This window comes from Drosophila nasuta, chromosome 2L, assembly GCF_023558535.2.
Source record: "Drosophila nasuta strain 15112-1781.00 chromosome 2L, ASM2355853v1, whole genome shotgun sequence".
Lineage (NCBI taxonomy): Eukaryota > Metazoa > Arthropoda > Insecta > Diptera > Drosophilidae > Drosophila > Drosophila nasuta.
The window spans coordinates 4366347-4390696 of record NC_083455.1 but is presented as its reverse complement, the minus strand read 5'-3'; the positions used below and the strand labels follow the sequence as shown (position 1 = coordinate 4390696).

Here is a 24350-nt window from a genome sequence, read left to right as displayed (position 1 = left end):
TTAGGAGTGTTACCAGAGTATTTGCCAATAGCATAAGAAATCGAAAGCATGCTTATGTATTTTTTTTTAATAAGCTCCTTCAATTGTGCTTATGTGTTTTGTAATATATTGTGTTTTGTATTGTATATATATTTCTAATCACAATAATTTTAAATGTGTTCAGTTTCAATCAACGCGCTTGTTTTGTCATTCTGCGATGACAATGTTTACATTTTTCGCTGTGAATGGCAATTCGACAATGTGATTTCAAGCAAACCATCGTTGAGATATCGATCATCACTAGCGCATTGCTCTTCCTCGTAAAACGATAACCGATAAAGAGAGTAAAAACAAACGCTCTCTCTCTCTCTCTCGTTCTCTCTCGCTGTCACGACGACAGCGCAGCACACTTCATTTTTTCTGAAACTGCAAAAAGGTTGGATTTGATGGTGTCCCTAAATTTGTGGATCTAATTGCAGCCAACACACACACAACAATTTGACCGCACTTGGCCTTGACTTGTCGGTGTGGCAAAGGTAAAAACGAAAAAAAAAAACCAAAACCAGGCGACAAATACTTAACGCGAAGAGTTGCTGTCTGTTTGTGTGTGTGTGCGTGTGCAATTTATTTTTTCATCCGCGTGGAGCGCATTGGAATTAAAAGACATACACTTTGCAGTTCCACTGTGCGCGTGGCTCGTTGGCCGCAATCAACAAAAACAATACATGAAGTTCCCTAACAACTCATCTAAGCAACCCCCAATGCAATAAGAACAACTTTAGCAACGACGACAACGGCTTGGGTATCAAAAGTCTTCATCCGGAACAGGTGAGTGCGCAATTCTCCGCTAGCCAAGTTCAAAGCTCCGTATTAGCGGCTCCAGTTTTGGCTACGTTCATTTTTTGTTTTTGCAATTCCATCACATGCGATGCCGTTGCTTTTGGTTTTGGTTAATTTTTTTTTTTTTGCCCTTGCCTTGTGTTCTACGAAAAAATATATTCTCGTCGATCCGAAGTCGTCGCTGCCGACGTCGTCGCCAATGCTGCTTACTCTCTCGCGCACACAAATTGCGCACTCTCCACTCAGCTGTCACTTTGAAGAGAATGAGAGCGACAGAGAGCGCGCGTCGAGGTTTACGTCGACGTTTTCTTCCCGCGCGCGGGAAATTCACAACTTTGATCATTCATAACTCCCACAAAGTTGCAATGATTTTTGCACACTTTATCAAATTAGATTCTGCATGTTTTAACCTCTCCATTGCATATGCACAACAATATGGTTTCATTTAGAAAATCGCCGAGCGGAGCCATCAAAGTTGGTGCCAAAACGACACATTTCGAGCGCGCAAAACAACAAAGTCGCGGCTGTTTTGTTTGTGTGTGAGCGGCGTTGCCAGCAGGTTGTCAATTTCGATGTGTATGAAGTCTGTCAACGTAAACATGCATTGAATTGACCTAAATTCGTGGATTTTCTGTTGCTTAGCAATTCTAGTGCATAGATTTCGATGGACAATAGAATTATTCATGAAATTTATTGCAATTTAGAGTAATACAGTGTGTTTATTTACATTTTGTATGGGTTAAAAAAATACATTTAAATTTTTCTGCATTTTTCGAAATATTTTGGCAATCAGTGCTGCTTGCACGATAAAAAGTGTTGAATTTAATATCTGCTAATGGCCCAATTGGATCATCTTTCTTTGTCCAGGTGGCAGCGTCAACAGCTGTAGCGCGCGCAACGCCCGTTAAACGAGCGCCACAAAACAGCTGTTCATCGACTCACACACACTCGTAGGTCAACTGCCTGCCTGCCTGCTTGGCGCTTTAAACAGGAGCGTTGTCAGCTTCATTCAATAAAACCGCCTTCAGCTCCTGCGTCCATTGAGAAGAGGGGTCTGCGGCCGGCTCCTCCAATTTTAATGCTTCTTTTTTAGGTTTCTGCCCCACGCATTCAACAGCCTTTGCATGCGTCTTCTCTGCGTGGCTTTTTTTCGCGCGCGAGATGCGCTCTCTCTCTCAGTTTGTCTCTCTCGATCTCTCTCCCTCGGTCTCTCTAGCTATGTGTGTGTGCTGCTGCTCTCCGATCAGTTTTGCGCTCTTGTTAAATGTCAGTTGGTCTACCAACAACATCGACAAGTTGCCTGTGTGGTTGTTGCATTTTTTTGGCGCTGCTTTCAGCGAGTTTCACTTGCACACACAATATACACTTTGCTTGTTAGCTGTAGCTGTCGCTCGGTTTCGGTCGCTGCCGCTGGCGCTGCCGCAGTCGACGTCGTCGGCGCTCTCTTGCTCGCCGATTTGCTGCCTTACCAACCATTCTTTACTTGTGATCACTGCTCACTGCTCAGCTGCTGCTTGGTGAAGTTCGTGGCCGGCGTGTGACGACGTTATAACAATTTTTTCAAGTGCAAATAAAATTTCCAATTTCCAATATACAACTTAGCAAACTAATCAATGTGTGTCTAAATTAGCCTCGAATTGTGCTTGATTAAACACCACATTTCAAAAGGTAAAAACTACGCCCCAAATGTTGCTCAAAAAGAAAAAAATATTATGTGTAAAAAATTACGCGTGTGACAAAGGTGGAATAGAATAGAGACTGCTTCGCTGTTAGTGTGTGTGTGTGTGTGCGAGTCTCTTTCATACATATGCGTGAGTGTGCGAGTGTGTCGTCGTGTCTTTGCATTTTTTGCTACAAATACAACAAGGCCCCAATAAAATAAAACAGGAACGTTTGCCAAATTGTTCTTATTAGAAATTTTGCACGATTACGCCTCCCTCCATCCCTACTTCTGTTTGTCAATATGGAATGTCCGTTACGTTCCGATTGGAATGCCAGTAACGGTTGATATACAATCGGGTGGAAGTGCAGTTCCAAATTGGAAGGATTGTTTGTCGTTAATATGATTCCAATGAGAATGGTCGCGCATTTTAAAGGATCACAAAAGGAGTTATCTGCAAGCTCAGTGAACGGTGATTGTTGGTAATGTAGAATGTAGGCATTGCTATTGCGGTGAAGGTTTAGTTGACCCAGTTGCCTATTCTATGCAAATTACACACTAATATCGTTCTGCAGATTTGCAGCTTCGCTGTTATTCGATTAGTCTTATTGGCAATTCGCCTACCCACATGAACCGGCACTTTCTAATCGGTTCATGTGTTCATGTCGTCTCCCGCCCGATTGCACTTTTTCCCGCCATCCGAATAGATTTTGGGCGGTAAAACAAAAATGCGCCAACCAAACGCCCAATTCGCGCCACTTTACTTATGTGTTCTCTCCATTTTTTCCCCACGACCAATGACACACACACATATACAGAGGCACACACTCACACGGAACATCTGTGAACGCGCTCCCCGACTGCCCAGTTCAGTTGTCGCTCTCTCTCTCTCAGTCACGTCACACGCACACAACGAAAAGCACTCTTCCGTTTTATTCCAATCAGAATGACGAGAAGAATGAGGCGTCGCTGTTGACGTCGTCGTCAACGTACTCTGTCGACGTTAGCGCAATTTTGAGCGTCCACTTTTTCTTTCACCATTCTCGACAACAAAAACAAACAAAAACTTTTTAGTACATGCTTCGTACATTCGTCGCAGTCGCTATTGATGCCGACTGCGCTGCTACGCTGTGCTTTTGAGATATGCGCTGCGCCGACGTGAAAAGTTCAAAAAAAAAACTAAAACAACATCGAGTTGAACCTTTTGAAAACTTGACGAAAGCGAAGCAAGCGAGCAAAGCGTAGAGCGCAAACAAGTAAGAAAATAAATAAAACTGAGTAAGAGACAAACGCGCGCGCCGCATGTAGAGACAGACATAAAGCAAGCAACTGAATTATGTCAAAAGTGGCGCAAAAATCTTTTGGTAGTACGTGGTGACTTTGCTATTGCTTGCTCAGCTAGCTGCCGGCTAGAGAAGGCGTTACAAACATACACACACTTATGCGTAGAATAGCTGTGAGGTCTAAGCTGCGGTGTCACACCGAGCATCGAGTTTAACTTTGCCTCTGCTTGGGGTTCATTGATATTTATGTGTATGTGTGACTGCGTGTATGTGTGTGTGTTTTAGCAGTTGGTTTTTTGCTATTGCCTTCTTTTGCTTGTTTCAATTTACCTGCTACAATTTGTTCATTTTTGCGACTTTCTTTTTTTTTCTTGTTCGCTCGCTCATTTTTGCTTTGTTATTGTTGTTGTTGTTGTTTTTGTTGTATGTGTATTTTGCGCTCTTTTGCATTTTTTGTTGTGGCTGTTTTTCTGCTTTGTAGCTTTTTGCGTCTTGCTTTTATAAATTGACGTTTTCTTTATGTTTTTTGTTGTTGTTTCATTTTGCAAAATACTTGTTTTTTTTTTCTGTTTTGTTGTTATACACTATATATAAGCATTATTCTGTTGTATGTATTGGGGGGCCTGTGCTAAACTGGCTACAAATGTTGCTTTTTGTGAAGGGTAGGGGAGGACAGGCGCAATGCGATTTGAAGGTTGTTTCATCAGGTTGTAAGACATGTGTTTTCTTCGCTATCTTACAGATAGATCAGCATATCAGGGAACTACAACTGGGTTTTCACTTTTGTGAAGGTTTTTAGGCCTAGAAAACTTTTAGCACGCTGAAAAACATGAAGCCATAAAATCCCTCAATGATGCAGTCTAATTGCTTTGTTTATGCGCTCACGCGTTCATGTTTTCATGATCATGAGTATTATTTTTTTTGAATTTGAAATCTTAATGCTTAACATATTTTCATAATAAGAAATTCTCTTATTGTAACCAAATATAATATCATAATTAGAATCATATTTCCCTAAACAAAATCCTAACTAAAAAGTATTTAAAATCAGGTTCCTGTATATTTTCGCAAAAAATACTGCCATTAAAAATTCATTTATTTCAAGTAATATTTACAAGTTATTTCAAAGTTAGTTATAATCATGATCATATTTTCATAAAAGTAACTAAATTTATATACTTCTTCAGTTTAAAGTAATTGATTCCATTCCTTTGTCAATTCATGGCATAAACCTTGCATCATTTCAATTGTTTGCTAATGGTTTCCTTTGCAAACTCCTTGAAATATATCCTGCCCTCCTTCTCTCACATTTTCAACTGCAGGTACTTTGCAACACCGTTTTGCTATTTGCTCAACACTTATTAATGCGCTCTTGGTCAAGTGATGCGGCAGAAAATCAAAAGGAAATATTTCCACATATTAAACTCATTTGTTATATTTTTTCAAGATTTTTTTTCACCTGCCCATTTTGGCCTACAGAGAATTCCAAGTAAAGATTCTCAATTATATGCATAATAGAGGACTGGAAACTATTTGGTTTGCCTCACAAATATTATATAGTATAGTTTGGGATTGAATAGGGACGTGACTACGATCTCATGTATCGAAAAGCATTTTTCATTGTCTGGCGACGGTTTTGTCGCTGCAAAAGTGTGAGGAAGGCGAAGCTGAGAGAAGCCCTAGCTGTGGATGTGGACGATGTGGATATGGACCTGGACCAAGTGGGGGGAACACATTGAAACGCAGGCTGCGAAAGGGCAGCCGAAAGCAGAAACAACAATGATAAACAGTTTCCAGTTATTCTCGTGCAAACACACAAAGGATCGAGAGAGGACAGAGAGAGAGACAGAGAGATAGAGAGAGACAGAGAGATAGATATGGATATATGTATGCGACGGCCACTTGAAGCAGTCACATCCTTTAAAACGACGCTGCTAAATATAAACTAAATAATCAATTGAGCGCATCGTTGAGTCTGGATGGCCTAACGGCTACTTCAAGGCCGGCAATTCCTGGAACGGCTGCCCATTGAAGAACGAACTTTTTCTCTTCTCTTCTTTTTTTTTGTTTTTGTATTTTCGTGATTTTGGTCTCCTCGTTGATACTTTCACACGCACTGCGGCGCACTGTGTGCACTTAGTTGCCACAGATACTTTTACATGCTCGTTTACAGCGACAGACAGCGGAGCCCTAGATACAGATACATTTAGTTAGGAATGCGCTGAGAGAAATAGTTTTGGGTTAATTGCTTCAACGATAGTGAGTACTATGCATATATTAAACGAAACTGTTTTCCATATACCATATGCTGCTCAACATATGCTTGAGTTGTACATAAATAAAAAGGTTATAAGCTTTCAAAAGTTTAAAACATTAGTATACAATTGATATATATGGAGCACAAAAACACAATTCAAATTTATTAAATTTTTAAAGGAACTCAATAGCTTTTCTAAATTAATCAGGTTTCTTGCTTAAATTTAGCTTAAAGCTCTGATGTTAATAATAAGTGTTAAGGACGCTGAAAGTTAAAAATCTTTTTACTATAGGGGTTTCATTAGTGCATTTAATTGAACACTTTGCTATGATCTTGCTTAAAGCTTTGAGTCATCTTAAGCTAAAGCTCATTGTTTTCAAAATTCGTGTACTAAAGAGCTTTTAATTTTGCGCTGATTTTAAGCGCCAAGGCACTTAGAGCTGCAACTAATTGCAGTCGCGCCTCAGGGGCAACAACAGGGTGGGGTGAGGAGGATGAGGAGGAGCCATTGGCATTGACAATCCAGACAATCCACGCTACATATGTATATATAAACCATATGAATGCATGTATATGGATATGCATTTATCTTGAGTATCTCAGGAATGTATCTTACTCGTTGTGCAAGCGCAGCCCAAAATGCATGCAACAACGACAACGACACCGACAACCACAACAACAAAAGCAGGCGGCAGCAACACGACAAACAACTCAAAATACATTCAACATTCGCACACACACACACTCATACACACCAGGTACGCACACTCGAGGCATACACACCGAAAAAGGACGCACAAAAATTGCAGCGACTTGAGACAGCGACGTAGACAGCAAAGCAAGCAGAAGAAGTTGTAGACGAGTCTCGGAATTCGGCAAGGGATCAAGAGGGCCAGAGACCAAAGACCAGGGACCTGTTTTGCTCTTCTCTCTCGCTCTCTGCGATTCTCCATGTCTCGCGCTCTGTCTCTCTTTCTCTGGGTTTCTCTTTCTCTGTCTTGCTCTCTTTTCACATTTTGCGCATTTTTCGACATTCTGCGTGTTTTTTTTTTGCCTCAAGTTGCGCGTTTGCTGCGAGTATCTTTATCAATTTCCTTGTGGGAAATTGTGTATTGCACATAAACACACACACACACACAACACACAAAATAAATATGAATTGTAGTACAAGAAAATTTGCTTCCTCCTCTACCGAAAACAATTCCAGTTAAATCCGTTCGCATCTCATTGTTGTTGACCTTGGCCTCCAGGTAAACAATTTACTCATGCGTCGTCTAATTAGGCTCTGGGAAGATTGAAAGCGCCTTTCATGTTCCACTCTCTCATTCTGCTTTTGCGTCTGCTTCTCCTTCTCCACCTTCTCTCATCCTGCGCATCCATGAACAATATGTATTCATATTTGTGTGTATTTACCTGTCGCCGCATAATTCTCGCTAACTTGATACCGACTAGAGAACAGATTGCATTCTCTGTCTTCCTCTCTGCCTACACACAACTTAATCTTCATTAAGGCTCCTTGACTTAGTCTAGTCCGAGTTTCTTCCCCCTCAAATAGACGATGCCGTGTGTGGCCAGTGAGCTATTGCAATTAGTAAGTCATTTATTATTGTTAGTTGCAGCTATTAATCTGGTCACTTCTGAGAACTAAACAAGACGTCACATTGCGAGTCCTTTATTATTATTAATACATCCTTAAAATCACAATCAATTATCATTAGGATTATAGCTGATCAGATGAGCCCAATCGGCAGGGATTTCCAAAATTAAGTTACTAACTTAATTCCCACATATATTATGTTAAAAACTTACGATTATGGCGTTTTAATTTAATACAATATATTGCAAATCTTTTTTTAACAAGAAATTCTCTATTATTAACGATCGAGCAAATTCTTAAAATATTAAATGAATGTATACTTCAAATGAAACAGGAACAGTTTTAAGCATGGTCTCTTCGTAGGGTTGGGAAAAATGAGAAAGCAAAAAATAAAGTAAACGGAAGAAAAATGTAACCATAAAACGAAGAAAAGTAAAAGAAGGCAATTAATTAGTAGGCATATCCGCAATTAGTGTGAAAATGATGGTTGAAAAACTGGCTGGAAATTGTGTAAGAATGGGCGGCAAAAGGTGGAGAAATTGAGAGAAACGAAAGTCGTTAACTAAAAAGCAGTAAAAATGGGGTAGTTATAGCAAACATACATCCATATCCCAGGCTGGTGAGGTGTCAAAGTGAATGCCAGACAAAAGCGGCACATAAATCGTGGCAAAAATAACGCCAGCCCATATGTCACAAAGCAGCAGCAGAGGCCGGAAAAGAGAGAAGGAAAAGCCAACAGGAATAACAACAACAAAAGGAGACGCAACAGAGGGAAACAAGGAAACGCGACAGGATACGAATGCGCGAAGCAATTAGCGCAGGGGAAGTCAATTGAAGTTGCAACTACAACGAATTGTAAGACGAAATGTTGTCTATAAAGTAAAAAATACAAAACACGCAGAGACACAAGGAATCCTTTTTGGGCAGCAGCCTGCATAACGTGGCCAAGTGAAAGAGAGAGAGAGAGGGGTTCGGATACGAGTTGCGAGTTCGACTTTGAGTTCGACGTATCAACAGCTGCTGTGGCATTCACCTGCCCGCAGACAGAAGGCGAATAGCCACATGAAAAGCCATCAACCATCAACAACAACAGGTGCATTGATCTCCCATATTAGAGCTCGATATAATTATGCGTCGCCTGTTGTAAAAACCTCCACTAGACAACAGAGAAGCGACCGACCGCTGACGGTTGACGTTGCGCATGCGCCGTTGAATGTCGCCTCCACTCCCAAGGAACACCTGACACCATCAGCGCCATCGTCAGCGGGATGGCCGGCCAAGACAGGAAGAGCCACTTAATCGAGACTCGTGGAAATTCTATAAATTATTTTGCAGTGGGCTACCTGTCTAATCCAATACTTGACCCATGCCTATCTATGTTATACCCGAATGTAATTTGAATATGCATCTTCGACTTTGGCTTGGCTCTGGGCACGTTCATTTTACATCATCATAAAATGCTGTTCAATATTTACTTTGGTTCTATTTTTTTCCAAAATGTGCACGTAAACAAATTTGTTTTGGGTTTTCGCTGATCCGTTGTCCATTTCTTGCTCTTGGACCACGACCACATGCTGAGTTCCCTTAGTTTCCACATGTTGTTATTCCTTTGGTTTTATGTGGGTCCTTGAAGAACCTTCCAGTTCTATCGTTAACTTCTGTAAATCATGACAAAACGAAACATATGACGAGTCCCTGCTCAGATAAGAATTACGACATTTTTATACTTTTTATTTAATTTGTTTTTATTTTCATTCATTTTATTTCAGTTCCTTTACATAATCTGCACAACATTCACTGCTTACCAAGCAGCTCAACATATTCCAAAAATTATAAATTTATTATTTAAAAACTTCAACGGCTTATCAAGGCCGTACAATTATGGATTTATATGCCAAGAGGTGAGTAATCCTTTCTATTTGAATATGTTTATTTTTTAATTATATTACGTATTTTTTGTGATCTATGTAAAGTTTTTAATTAAGTTTTAAAAACCTGTAAAATATTTAAATATTGTATTAAATTTTCCCCAGCCCAATGCCGTTTTTCGTAATTAATAAAAAGTATTAAGAAATCATAAACTATTTAGTTTAATATGTTGTTACAATGATCTTCCATTAGTTAGGTAATTATTTATATTCTCTCTGTCTCTCTTTGATGTCTAATTTCCTACTCGCATTAGACGTCTTGACTTCCTTTTCCTTGACTTTTAGGCAAACCAACCAATTAACACCCCACATAAAATTGAAAAGCCAACTGTGAGTTGCTGTCTTTTCCAATTTGTTTTCTAACTGACTTCCTGTGGCGACACAATTCACGACATTCACTTCCTTACCGCCAAAGTGAGGACCACAACTATCCTGGTAGGATAGAAGGCAGTCAGTCGCTATGATGTTTATCTAATACTCGTAATAACATTCCCGTAATTATAAAGTGACGGACCAACTGGTTATGGCTGACTACCCGCAAGTGGCGACTACCCGCAGTCAGTAGTCGAAAGTCTTTTGCTTTGAAGCCAAGTGCGATAATCTAAAATGCATTTTCATTCGCTTTTCCCAAAATTCCCAATTTAAAGGACAACGCACAATCGAACAGCTGTTGTAGGTGTTAAAATAAGTTGCCTTTGATAACCAAGTGGCGCAACGTGCAACGCGCAACCGCCTCGCATTCCTTTACACAACGCATTCCGATGCATTAAATATAGGCGAGGGTCGTCCTGCGTATGTCCTGCGTGTGATTAGTAAATAATTGCGCGCGAAAAAGTCATTAGAAAAGTGTTTAGTCGCTGTCGAGGGAATGTTGAGAGACTGTCACATCATTGTGTCGCTTTTTTGTCATGTTGCATGTTAATAATGTTTTCATAACGCACATGAAAAGTAGTTATACTCTCCATATACTTTGTGGCTTTTTAGTTTTTGTCATGTCCTGGCCAGGACAATTAATTTACCCCCTTGGGCCACAGTGCGCGCTTCAATATAATTGCATAATTGCCCAGTCATTTGGCATCGTCAGTTGCGACCCTCGCACTATGTCAACTCACTCACTCAGTCCAACTTCCAACTTCATCCGCGATCACTTAAGTGATAGTCCATTTTATGGACATAATTCGTGGTCAACATGTGTGCGACATAATTATTGGTATATGTAGCGAGGCGAAATATGTCAACTCTGCGCTAAAGCTACGAGTATAACGGAATTCTCTCAATCATCAACTGATCAAGTTGAAAATTTTGGTTTTGAGGTTATATGCAAATTGTGTTGCATACTTTTGAGCGCAGCGAGAATTAGGTTAGAATTGAAGCGAATTGAGAAAAATGCTTGAATAATGTATAAAGCCAACTTTATAATTATTTTAGTATAGTTAATACTGTAATTTACTTTCAAATGTAGAAAATTATTTAAATTTTTACACGAAACTTGAAGAAACATTAGAATTATTACACTATATTAAGCAGTTCGTTATTAAAATTACAAGAATTTCATATTATCAATATGGTAACATATTAAAAATATGCGAAGTAACTATCAAATCTAAGAAAATCTTTAAGATGTGGGATACTCTAAATATAAGGACGATCAAGAATGCAAAAGGATCTTAGCTGACTTGATATGAATAACAAATTTAGGAATGTTACATTTGACCTAAACTCCACAGCGTCGGATATATGATAGATTTCCCATTAATTTCAATTTTTCCGAGTGCTAATCAATATGCAATACATAGTCGTATTTTAGAATTTTCCTACATTTCACGTATCATTGCATTGGCCTTCAATGATTTGTTTGCGACAATCTCACAGTTACCCCAAAAGAAATGTCGTCCCTTAAGATGTTACAGCTGCCGCTTTCTCTACCTACGATTTTCACACCCAGATCTCTGCAGATCAACACAAAAATTTCCACGCTGCATCAGCAGCGCCTTTCACAAGACGCAAAATAAAAAATATAAATAACAACGACGAAGGAAATTGATTGAATGAACTTTCACCGGGAGCAAAATTGACAAATTTTTTGGTTCGGGTTGACAGCGAAGTTGAACCTTTAACCAAGCAACAACCTATAACTACACCCTTCTTCTGCTGACCTAAGGTTGACAAAAAGAGAAAAGAAAGAACAAAACTTGTGTGCGGTCGCTAGCACGTACGCGCCATTAGTCTGCGAGAGGATTCGTGGACCTCTTTTTTGTTCAATCGGCGAGGACTCGATCATAACTCATTTCTAAGCGATTCCATTTCCTTGTAATTTACTACGTGATTACTTTTTCTTGTTCATTAAACCATTAAACGGGATCGATAAAGCAGCAGCAGCAGCAACAGCAACAGCGAAGGAGCATCAACAAGATTTCTTGGTCGTAGCATTTGAATTTATGTGCAGCAGCCCCTTTTTATATATTTCGTCGAGAACATAGACGTTTCTTTAATGAACCCCATAGCACCTTTTTTTGCCAGTTACGAGTTGCGTCAAGGGTTAATCCTCATCTTGCCAAACTTCTCCAATTGCAAAAATTCGCGAAACGAATTGTTTGAAGTGCAGCAGCTTCCTCCTTTTTTTGTTTTTTTCTTTTTGCCGCAAGAAAATTCGTTACTGCTTGAAACAGAGATAAACATCTGCCGAGAAAAAAAGGAGGCAAACACTTCCTTCTATTATGCATAATGCATAATGTGCATGCAAATTTGCCAAAATTGCTTAATTTTCCCAACTTGAAGAAGGGTCTCAGCTAGAGAGAAAGAGAGTGAGACGTGCTGCTCTCGATTACAATTTCCCGGATGTTAGATGTTAATGTAGCCGATGGGTGCCTGTCAAAATTCAATGAATTTATGTATCTTGCATCTTGTATTTTTAGGTACGCCCCTATAGGCACATTTCTTTTTCTCGTGATTGAGTGGCATTGAATTTCCCTGCAAATTTCTACAACTGTACTAAAATGTTGCTGTTTTGCTTTCTCCTTGCAGTGCCAACACAACCAGCAGCAGCCGCAGCACCACCGCCAATGCATCCCAAGAGCAGATAGTCACCCCCGCCAGCATCAACAGCATCGACAACATCGATTGCAGCAGTAGCAGCAGCAGCACTGGAGCAGCATCAGCAGCAGCAGCCACATCCTCAACCTCAACTCATCATTGGCCTTGGAGCAGTGTATCCACCACGTCGGATATGTGTTCATGTGATAGTCAAAAAAATGCAACTTCTGCCACATTTGCAACTGGCAGCAACAAACGCAAGCGTCGTTCTTCATCAAAGGTGAGTTTTCTCCCTCCCCCACTTCATTTACCCCATTTCGATAAGGTTTATGAATGCAATTAATGGGAGAAAAGTGAAGAGGTTCAGCTCAGTTTCACTATTAGCCTCAATATTGTTCACTCTCTCACTCTCTGTGAATGTGGCGCCTCTGACTGATATCAGTGTGAGCTGCGCAATCTTATCAAGGAAATGCCAAGAGTCTATCCGCCTTGTCAATGACCCAAACGATCTTGGCATGAATGAATAGTGCAGTGCAATCGTCAGCTTTCTTCTTGTTTGCTAGACTTTGAATTTAGCATTAGGTCATCTATTTGTGCATAAATGTTTGTCTATTTCTCGTTAAAACAGAAAATCAAGCGCCAGTGATTGAATGTTTTTCTTTCAAAGTGATCAAAACACTTTCATTACATTTTTATTTCGCAAATAAAAACGTTCACTTTAGTTTGATAGTTGTATAAGCTTCATTTCCTATCAGCTCTACTTCGAATATGTCTATTTATAAGCTTTGAAATTATGACTTCAATGCGATTGTGCTTGTGGAAAATATTCATCTAACTCAAACAGCTGATCACAATTGTATTTGCACAATTACTCATCAAAATTTCCATGCTTATCTTCATTGCGTACGTTTTGTACGAGTGATCATTGGATTATTTAAAAGTAGTCTTCATTGCTGATAAGGTTAATGTTCCATTTTAATATTTATTCTTACGTATATGTACAATATTTAAATTTCATTCATTCATGATTTTAAATTTGTTCATTTAGGTGCAATTATATAATTACAATTTGTGCTTTGACTAAAGTGTTTAATTTAGCTGAATATTTACAGTATTCCTTATGTCCTTACGTAAAAAGCGATATTGTCATTTATCAAAAAGTGATCAAGTGATCAATACTGATATTCAATGCGAAAATGAAATGAAATTAACGAATTCTTAGGATCGTTGATTGTACTTGCACTGTATTCTATATTTAAGAAGCATTAACCATTAGAAACTTATCTGCATTCTAAGTGATCACCAATTAATATAAAGTGATCTTCATTCGTATTTATTTAATTGATTGACAATATTTATTTAAATTATATATAATCGGTTTGTGACATTACTCACTTTTTTGTGTTCTTAGATTTATTAACTTACGCCGAAATATTATATAGTGATCAGCAACGATCACAGATACTGATCATGATCACAATGATCCACGTGATCAACAAAATATTAGCGATCTTCATTCATTAGGAATTCTAAGCATATTTATTTAATTGGCTCTTAATATTCACTTAAATAACGTACAACTTACTAAAGGGTCTTTAATAGATGTATTCTTGGATTTATGATTGATGTCTATCTGAAATAATCCTATGCAAACGAGTCGAACAACAATTTGGCTTGTTAATGAGTAAATATGCTGGTTACATTTAGTTCTTTGATCTTTCGTTGCTTGAGTTGTGACCAAATAAGCCGTTAGTCACGTATCTCTGGCTACTGGGCATTTATCGTTGAGATGCATCCAAAGAACCCATATGCGAGAAGACAAACACAATGCAGCAAAGATCAGCCCAAAAATAAATGCTACTTATGAAAAGGCTCATTTAGCGGTTCGCTATTTTCGAAAGTCAGGACGTGGACGTCTTGGTGCGTTGCTTGCTGCGTTTTCAAGTAGCTGCAATCAGAGGGCCTGTAACACAATGGGAAGCCTGAAAGACCAGCACAGACAACATCCACAGTCTGATCTCTGCGGCCTCTCTGGCTTCTGTGCTATATGTGATAGACAGGCAGCTGTGTTGGTGCAAAGGATTTCCAAGCAAATGCTTGTGTGTACTTTTTCTCTTAATTTGTTTTTTTTGTTGCTTCAACTTCTTTTCGAGGGAACCTTAAAAAACTGGGATGGCAGCGAGCAATGAACTTGCAGAAATACTTTTATATGTATGCTATATCAACTATGGGTTGTTTTTGCAAACGACTCTACCCCAGTTTAATGCTGCAAAACAAATGTCATTTCTCTCTCTGTTGTGTGTTTGGTTTTTTTTTTATTTTCCTTCCACATTTCGCTCAACTGTTTTGCCTCAGCGCCCCCCAAGAGCCGATGGCTAAGAATTCCAATGCTCTTGCAATATGTTGAGCATATGCACAGTAGGACAATACGACAAAAGGACAGACGACGACGGCAAAGTTTGAGTACGTTGCGCATGCTCGCACACCTTGAGAGACGGCTCCAGGGGTGGGTTTTATGCGCAGGACCTAAAGTCAAGGCCTTGGCGAAAATGTCCGTTAAGGCGGCAAAGAAGTTTTTGAAATTGTAGTTATAGGTTAGGTTAGCTTAGACGGGTTTCTCGTGCGTGAAGAAGAAGCGCCCTTAAACGCGTGTAGGAACTAGATCAAGAAATGGGACGATGATGATGATACTTGATGGTACGAGGAGACGCCTTAACCACAACAAGAACGCACCGCAGGCGCACTACGGGGTTGCACTCCTTATCCTTTGGCGAAAGGATCGCGACGACGCGACGTTCCAATGCCGTTTTCTTCCTCTATCTAATTAAATATTCATCGAGTCGACATTTGTGCAGTAGCAAATGAAAAATGGTCGATGTACTCACTGGCTGACTGAGTTGCATTACCGGTCTTAAAAAAACGGGACACCTTTCCTTGACGTTCCGATCCGATCCTTATATGCAAATGTAGTTCCTTCTGTTCATTAGATTTCCGTTAAACTTTTATGCAAATCATTTTCTTATCGCGGCAGTAACAAAAGGGACGAATGCTCTGTAGTGTGTCATCTGTTTATGGGACGTTATGGTTTTCGTCCTTAATTATTCTGGGGATTCGTTTGCATGCTTACATTATTTTTTGTTTTGAGCTTGAAATATTATACAATATTTGTTTAGCGTACGCAAAAGGATAAAAATTATGGTATTATTTTACCAATTTGTCAGTGTAATGTAACCCTTTTGTGCGTGATATGTGTAGACTGCTTGCTTCTTTGCGTGTTTTTTTGTTTGGATCTTGTAAGCATGAAATCAGCACAACCTACCAAGCGACCTACCAGCCCCTTCGTCTTCTCTTTCTCTGCTTTTTTCCATCGAAAAAAGGGATATTTATTGAATACCGCTGCGGGTCGGGATTCTCGACTCGGTCCTTGGCTCATCTTGGCTGCAATCAAGTGCAGGACCTGGTGCTTGATTTCTGTCAAGTCACCAGACACATTGAGAAAACTTGATTTCGGTTTCGGTTTCAAGTTCCATTTTGTTTTAGTAGCCGATTCCCAGGCATCGTCATGCATCCCATTTTGGAATAGACAAGGAAAAATTGATGTAATTTGACGTGTTTTCCATTTTCTAAGGATTTCATTTAGCTTGATATGTAAACACAAGCTTAATGACAGTTGTGTATCGTGCGAAAGAATTGCCAGTTTGGGGTAATAATATTATAATATGATAACATGGAGTTGTTTATCTGCTGTGTGGGAACTACATTTTTAGGGCATAATAAATCCAGAAGAAGAAAAGAAGACAAGACAAAATTAATAGAGAAGCTTTATATTTTATTTGTTAATAAACCAAACAAATAAGCTATAACTATAACTTTAAAGGAAAATATGTAATTATTCTCAATATTGGAAATTCATAAGCTAAGACTTGCAGTTCTTAACAACAATTTAGTTTCATTTTATCTTTCATTAATATCATATTATTTTATCATTAATGATTCATCATTGCCAATCCTTCACCAATTGCCCATTGTCAGATTCGGTTTCACACTCAAAACTCATTTGCTTAGCTGTCCCTTTAATGCCGCTGCAATTTTGCGTAAATGCCGCAACAATTGAAGCCGCAGAACCTTTTACTTAATCCATTTTGTCATGGAATCTAACCAATTGCATGATTAATTACACTCGACAATCCGACACGAGGCGACTCTTTTTCCCGCTCGGACAGTGGAAATTGCCACTGGAGGAATTTCCATAATGAAGTTGATGATGACACAAAATATGTGCAATGTCATGTCCTGGACAACCGCGGAAAATGTTAAAAAGGAAAGCATTAACCCCTTGTCGGTGCCGATGACCAAGGGTCAGTTCTTAGCTGGTCGGGAAATATGAGTGTTTGTTATTGTCCTGCGGCCAGTGTGTCCTTTGGGAAATACGTCATGTTTGCATATCATTTATTAGCAGCAAAGAGAGAAATATTGCTGTTTGGCTTATTCTGAAGATGGTCAACGCGTTTGTCATTTATCATTAGAAAAGTTATGAGTTCTTTTCAGAGTTGCTTAGGAATTCTTGAGGAAATTAGCTCATGCCACTGCATGTTGCAGCTGCCTATTGCAACATATTAACAATTATCAAACTGCGATACGAAATTAAATGTTATGAAAGAAGTTGGTCGGGGGCGAATGCAAGAAACTCGAACTACGAGCACAATGCGATATTACACACATACACACACACAGAGTAACAACAACAAAAGTTACACCTGGACCCACGCCAAGGTTCGAGGTTCGAGGCGTACGCTAAGCGACGCCTGCGTCTCGGGGTCCGACAACGAGGACAGGGACGCAAGAAGCGAGGAGGAGAAGAAGAAAAAAAGGAAAGGTGTTTCGGTATTTACAGGGCGATCGAAGCGGCGACGGCAGACGAAAGATTACGACACATAAGCGCACTAGGACTTTAGGGTATATTGGTTGGAGTGCACAATACAATGGACAACAGAGTGCTAAGAATGAGGATGACGATGAGGACAACCATGAGGTTGACGTTGACGTTGTCGGGGACAATTGTCGATTGCATCATCTGCCGCTGTTGTTGTTAATGCTGATGCTTTTTTTTCTAAAACGAACTCCTGGCGATATTTCGAGTGATGTTTTGGGTGTCCTCGTGGGTTCCAAGTAAAAGTTCTCTAAGCAGGGATTGAGATCGAGAGCAGCTGCCTGCTGCAGTTCAGTTGAGTGCATAATTATATTTTTGCTGGCGAGAGAAATTCAAATCTTGAGACAAATGCTAAAAGAGGGCAACCCAGTTTAACCCTTGTTAAACTTGAGCAGCAACCCTCTCACTTACTCAGCCCACTTTGCTTTACCGCTCAGTAAATCCGCAGAGCTCAACACACAAGATCCACGGGGATCAATGCAATCACTCGGGTTCACATGCTCGGCATTAGCTTGCACATTTATTTGCCAAGAAATTCGTAAATCTTACGCTGCGCTTGACCAGACACAGAGCAGACATAACGACAGATGTTGACCAGTCAAAGATATGGTTGTGTAACTTATGCCATTGCACGCTTTGATTTTAATTACATTACATTCCATGACATGTGTCCATTTCCATTTCTATTTCCATTTGCCTTTAGGGTAAGGGTAACATTTTATGCCAAGAATAAGAAATTAAATTTGTCATGCGCTTCTTCTTCTCTGCTTATTTACCAGGTAGACACATTATATTTCCTTCTTCTCTGCTCTTACTCTCGCTCTCAGTTAGGGTTCAGTTTTGGCAAAAACCTACTCAAACAATTAAATCTGTCACATAAATATCATAAAAATTTACGTTATTTTCCTCATTTTCATGCAGCTTATTTTCCTACAAATTATGTGAAAATCTTTAATGAGACTTCGCCCGGCAGGGATTGTTAAGCTTTTATGATGTGCGAGATTGACAGCTCCTTTCTTTGGGGGGTTGCATTCAACCCAAAGTCTTGTGACGCTTCACTGAGTTTCAGTCGAGGTTCCATTTCATGTTCATAAGCAAAGTAATTGTTAGTCGTTTAAAAAGTATTTCAGAAATGTAAAAAAGGAAGAATTTTGCCTGAAATGATTTTTATTATTTTGCGGACTCAATGTAAAAATATTTATATTATTGTTGAATTTATGAGGCTATTTTATAAGGTTCATCTTATATATACTATTTTTTCCAATTTCTGGGAATTTTATGGGAATCTTTGCGTTTTCTCTGCTATATTAAAAATTTCTTCCGAGTTTCAGATCATATCATATTATGTGAAAATCTATGACCTGCTCTCCTCTGCCTTATATTATTTATTGCGAATTCATTCCGCAATTTCTTTGACTTTTTTGGCAATGCAACAATGGAGTATTTGTGTTTTCTTGCCATTGTCCTTCCTTTCCTGCATCTTCTCTTTGACGGTCTCTTTCCATTAGCCCCGCTCTACATTTTGCCTTTAGCAACACCCCACATGCTGCATTAGTGGACTGGACCGCATTCAAGACCTTTGCCAAAAGATAATTTATTGAAGAAAAATGAAGAAGAAGAATATTTGTAGCCAATATCTTGGGCTGCAGCTTGACAGCTCGAGCCAAAAAGGCGATAATGGTAGGGAGTTTAGGGTAGTAGGTAGTGATTTTCTTAACGTTGTCGTCTACCTGGAGTAGTTGACAAAAATAATTGTAAAAAGGATCAGCGGCAGCGGCAGCAGCCGTCAGAGGGATTTGTTGGCTGATAAACTGGCAGACGCAAACTGCAATGCCAAAACAACAAACGGGCGTCTTAAGAAATCGAATCCGAGTGGAAGCGAGAAGAAGGTAATGAGAGAGAGAGAGAAAGAGAGGTCGATCCTGTTTCACCGTTGCATTGCTATGCGAGTAAAAGCAACCCCTATTTTCGACTGCATCGCTGAGCAGGATAACGACAGCGACAACAACAAAACCGACGACGTCGACGACGACGACGACGAAGTTAACGATCAGGGGATCGACGATCTGGAACGAGCGGCGATGAGCTCAGTTGCACAGCGCAAGTCAACGCGTTTGCTACACGACAGCTCAGAGCGGAGATCAAATTAAACCAAATATTTTGAAATGCAAAGAAACCAAAAATAAGAAAATGAATCGTTGTTGCTGAGCCAACGAATAATACAATAATAATAGCGAAATTAACGAGTACAAAATAATCGTAGCACAGTTGCACAAGAAAGACTGACGACTATATAAAAACCGAGTGCAAAAACCTAATTTAAGAACCGGATTTCGCCAAAAATAAATAAAACATCAAGCACAGCAGCGATTAAAATGTTTTAAGTGCAAACAAAAGACTTTTATCATACCAAAGAAAGAACTAATCACGATAAAACCAAAGACTGCTGCTAAATTATACTAAATAAATCACAAAGCAAAAGTGCAATACACACACACACTCTCGAAACCTCAACATCAATCTCAAACTCTATCTCAAAATTTAACTCGCTCTCTCGATCCCACGCTCAACGGCAAGATAAAAGTGCTATTGTTATAACTGTAATTGTTAACTGGAAACTGTAACAGGAATTTGGAGCTACAAACCAGCATCCAGCTGACAACAAACATATCGTGTGTGGTTTCCTCATTGTGCGGGTGCATCTATAATACGACTCTCGACAGGATTAAAACATTTTTGACAGGCGTGCCCTCATAAATTATTGTTATATTAGGACATCCTTGAAGTGTCTGCCAATTAATTCGAAACACGTTTTTGCCCTGTTATTGTTCGCTGCTTTTGAAACGCGTTTCTCTTGCTCCTTTGTTTCGGCCAGTTTCTACAAATTGTTGTTCATGTTATTATGAAGCTGGAACAGAAGCGAAAATTCATCGAAATGGTAATAATTCACTACAACTCATTTTAAAAACTTAGTTTTATGTTGAAATCTAGAATCTTCTAGTATACTAGAAGAGTAATTTAGTTAAAAAAAGGTGATAATCGATTAAACATTCAACAAATGATAATCGATTATAAAGTTTTTGCAAGAATTCCGGTCAATTTAATGTATCGGTATTAACGATAACGTATCGATATTGATTTAACTTGACGTGTGACAAAAGCTAGTTGCCTTCTTGCTCTTCTTATTTTGCATTCAGATCGATCAGCGTGCATAAAAATGTTATATGTAATCTAATCGAAAATCACTAACAAATTAACATTAAAATGTCTGTTCTTGCAGGATCCTGAACTTGGTTTTGAGCCACCATCTGCCAAGCGTCAACAGCGTCAACAGTTTCGCTTTGTGCCAGCCTCGGCTTACGGCAGCGATCAGAGCAATCAGTCCTCGGTGTATACGTCACCGTTGACAGCGACAGCGGCGCTGGCGGCAGCAGTGGCACAGGATGTGCTTAGCATACGCAGCTCGCCAGCTGAAGAGCTGTCGGAGGCGCCACACAGTCCGCTGCCCGACAGCCCAGACAGTCCGCCAAGTCCCGATCGCGGCAACAAGCAACAGCCGGTTGTGGTGCGCTATGCGGCGGAACAGTCAAAGGCGAATGAAGTCGACGACGAAGAGGTGCTGGATGATAGCAGCGAGGATTACTCGTTCGATGAGGACGAGGAGGATGTCGACGATGAGGATGAGCAAATCAATTCGTCAAGCTGCTCGCCAGCCTCCTCAACCACCACCACGACCACGGGTTGCAGCCAGAATGGTGAACGCACTCCGGCCACCGCCACACAGCAACTGCATGATCCTAGCAATGCTGCTAATCGCACAGTGCTGAAGTTAAATCAGATGGACAATGCCATGCCCCACAACAACTACAAGTGCATGTCGCCAGCCATGGAGTACACGTTGCGTCAATGCCCACTGCCGGCCTTGTCGTGGGCCAATGCGGCCGATGTGTGGAAGAATATGTGCTTGCGCGATGAGCAGGATTCGCATTTGCGCAGTAGCAGCATGCTGGAGCATCATCCTGGTCTGCAGCCACGCATGCGCGCTATATTGCTTGACTGGTTGATTGAGGTGTGCGAGGTGTATAAGCTACATCGCGAGACTTTTTATCTGGCTGTTGATTACCTCGATCGCTATCTGAATGGCGAGCGTCAGGTGCAGAAGACGCATCTGCAGCTGATCGGCATCACGTGCCTCTTTGTCGCTGCCAAAGTGGAGGAAATCTATCCGCCCAAAATCTGCGAATTTGCCTATGTCACCGATGGTGCCTGCACCGAGCGTGATATCCTGCAACACGAGAAGATCTTGCTGCAGGCTCTTGGCTGGGACATTTGTCCCTTGACTGTGACTGGTTGGTTGGGCGTCTATATGCAACTGAATGTGAACAATCGTACGCCTGCTTCGTTGACGCAAATTGGCCAGCAGGCTGCGGCTGCGAATGCGAATGTGACAACGACGGGAGAAGCTGATGATGCCTTCATCTATCCACAGTTCTCGGGCTTTGAGTTTGTGCAAACAACGCAGCTGCTCGATTTGTGCACCCTGGATGTTGGCATGGCCAACTATCCGTACTCGGTATTGGCCGCAGCTGCCATTAGTCATACATTCGATCGGTAAGTTGAGCAGATCTCATCAGTTGTCATAGGCAGATGATCTGACTGTTTACTCTTTCTTTTTTTAGTGAGACCGCTCTGCGTTGCTCGGGACTTGATTGGGAGACAGTGCATCCATGTGCACGCTGGATGGAGCCCTTCTTCCACGTCATCTCCAAGAAGGCGCCCTATCTGCACATGAATGAACAGAACGAGCAGGTCACAAATAAGTTTGGACTTGCGCACATCTGCCCCAACATTGTCACCGATGATTCGCACATCATTCAGACGCACACCACCACAATGGATATGTATGTAAGTATCGTCAGCGAGTAGGCTCAGTCTCGAATTAGTTGTTATCAGTGTTCCAATTGAATGCTAAATGATCGTTTTACTTTTGCTCTCTTCAGGATGAACTGCTGATGGCACAAAACGCATTGCATGCGATGCGCGCACGCACTCAGGCCTCGCCGGCGACGGCACTGCGCGCTCCGGAGAGTCTCCTAACGCCGCCAGCCTCTAGTCACAAGCCGGATGAGTATCTGGGTGATGAGGATGAGGTTGTGGCAGCCACAGTCACCGCTACCGCCACAGCGACGGCAACAGCAGCAGCCGCAGTCACAGCTGCGAGCAAAAGCAGCTCAAGCAGTAGTCGAGTGTCCAGTCACAAGCAGCAACAGTAGAGCAGGGAAGGATGTAGCAGTCTAGTTTAGATGGAGATGAGCAATTGCTCTATCGCCGCCTTGTCACTGACTCTCTCTCTCTCTGTCTCTCCTGCATGCTTGCTTTCTCATACACACACACGCCCGCCCTAACAGTTTTAAACGCTAAGTGTTTCTATTAATAATAATAATATAAATATATATATACAAATATTATAAATTATTTATGCTAAGTAAAAAGTTATTAGTTTCCTAATTCCACTGCTTAAACACTATTTAATTGAAATTTACATCTTCGCGCGCTATATTTGTTTTGTTTTTTTAGTTTGAAATTTGCTCAAAACTCGCCGCACACTTTAGTTGTATAACAAACAACAACAACGACATTAACAACAAACAAACACAAACAGAAAAGGAAACATAAAACAATACCTATTTAAATATGTGTATTTATAAAAACAAACCAACAAACAAAATATAATTTTAATATCCACTATATATATATATATATAGAAATAGTTATTGCACAAAATTGAATTCAACAAATACCATTTAGATTAATTTTTTTTGCTACAGACCAACTTAAAGTTGGACAGTGTATTTATTATAGACTCCAGACTCAAGCAGAAACCACACAAATTGTTGGCAAATTGAATATATACAAAACACACAGACTTCGCTGTCAGTCGTCAGTACAATCGGTTTAGACATTATCATTCATAGCGTGAGACAAATACTAACAAACTAATCTATGTATGAGCTAAAGCCAAGCACAATTCACTTGACTAATAAACTAAAATTACTTGATAAGTTGAGGACAAATGCACAGAAACTAAAACGACTAATGCTTAATGCGGCAAATTCATCCACATATTTATTTATACAACAAATTAACAAACTAACCAATCAACAAACAGAACACAAAAACCCACAATACAGACGATAAGTCAACGCTGACATGGAGAAGTAATTAAGAGATATATGTATATGAGTAATGGCAATTGAATATCTGAGAAAAATGAATATGAAATTAACAAATACAATACAAACAATTAATTAATGTAACGCACATGTATTTGAAACATTTTATTGTAGACTAATTTGCCATAATTTGCTAAGCAAATAAATTTGTATATATAAATATATATATATATCTATATATGAGCACACACACACACACAACATATAAACAAACTGAAACGCATATAATATATTATTATATAAGTGTACAATTTCTATATGTATATTTAACACAACAAAACCACAAAACAAAACAGAAAAAAAACACAATATAGTAAAATTATTCACTTAGCCTAAGCTAAATTAAACATTAAGTGTTCATATGTCTAAGAATGGAATGAAAACAAAAAAAAAATGCACACAAAAACTAAAAAGCACTCTACGTATTTAAGTTTTATTTGTAGTTTTTAAAGCAATAATCATTTTAAAGTTATGAATTGATTTTAAATAATTTCACAAGTACGCTTATCCATGATTTAATGTCAACAAAAAAACAAACAAAAAAATAAAATAAATATATATTGATATTTTTGTATATACAAAACCAAAACTAATACAGTGTTTGTTTTGA

The 24350-nt window shown here is 39.7% G+C and overlaps 1 protein-coding gene across 3 annotated transcripts; it reads left to right on the top strand.

Annotated features, from left to right (window-relative positions):
* Positions 1–376: 376 nt before the first annotated feature.
* Positions 377–24093, top strand: LOC132798228 (G1/S-specific cyclin-E). 3 transcript variants are annotated; one of them, XM_060810010.1, is made up of 6 exons: positions 377–807; positions 9386–9517; positions 12569–12857; positions 20788–22118; positions 22187–22412; positions 22508–24093. In XM_060810010.1, the coding sequence occupies exons 2-6, from the start codon at positions 9498–9500 to the stop codon at positions 22778–22780; spliced, it is 2139 nt and encodes a 712-aa protein (XP_060665993.1). In that variant the 5' UTR covers positions 377–807; positions 9386–9497; the 3' UTR covers positions 22781–24093. The 3 variants fall into 3 exon arrangements, with proteins under 3 accessions (XP_060665993.1, XP_060665994.1, XP_060665995.1); XM_060810011.1 differs by lacking the exon at positions 377–807 and adding an exon at positions 2293–2487; XM_060810012.1 differs by lacking the exons at positions 377–807; positions 9386–9517; positions 12569–12857 and adding an exon at positions 20395–20445.
* The last annotated feature ends 257 nt before the right edge of the window (positions 24094–24350 follow it).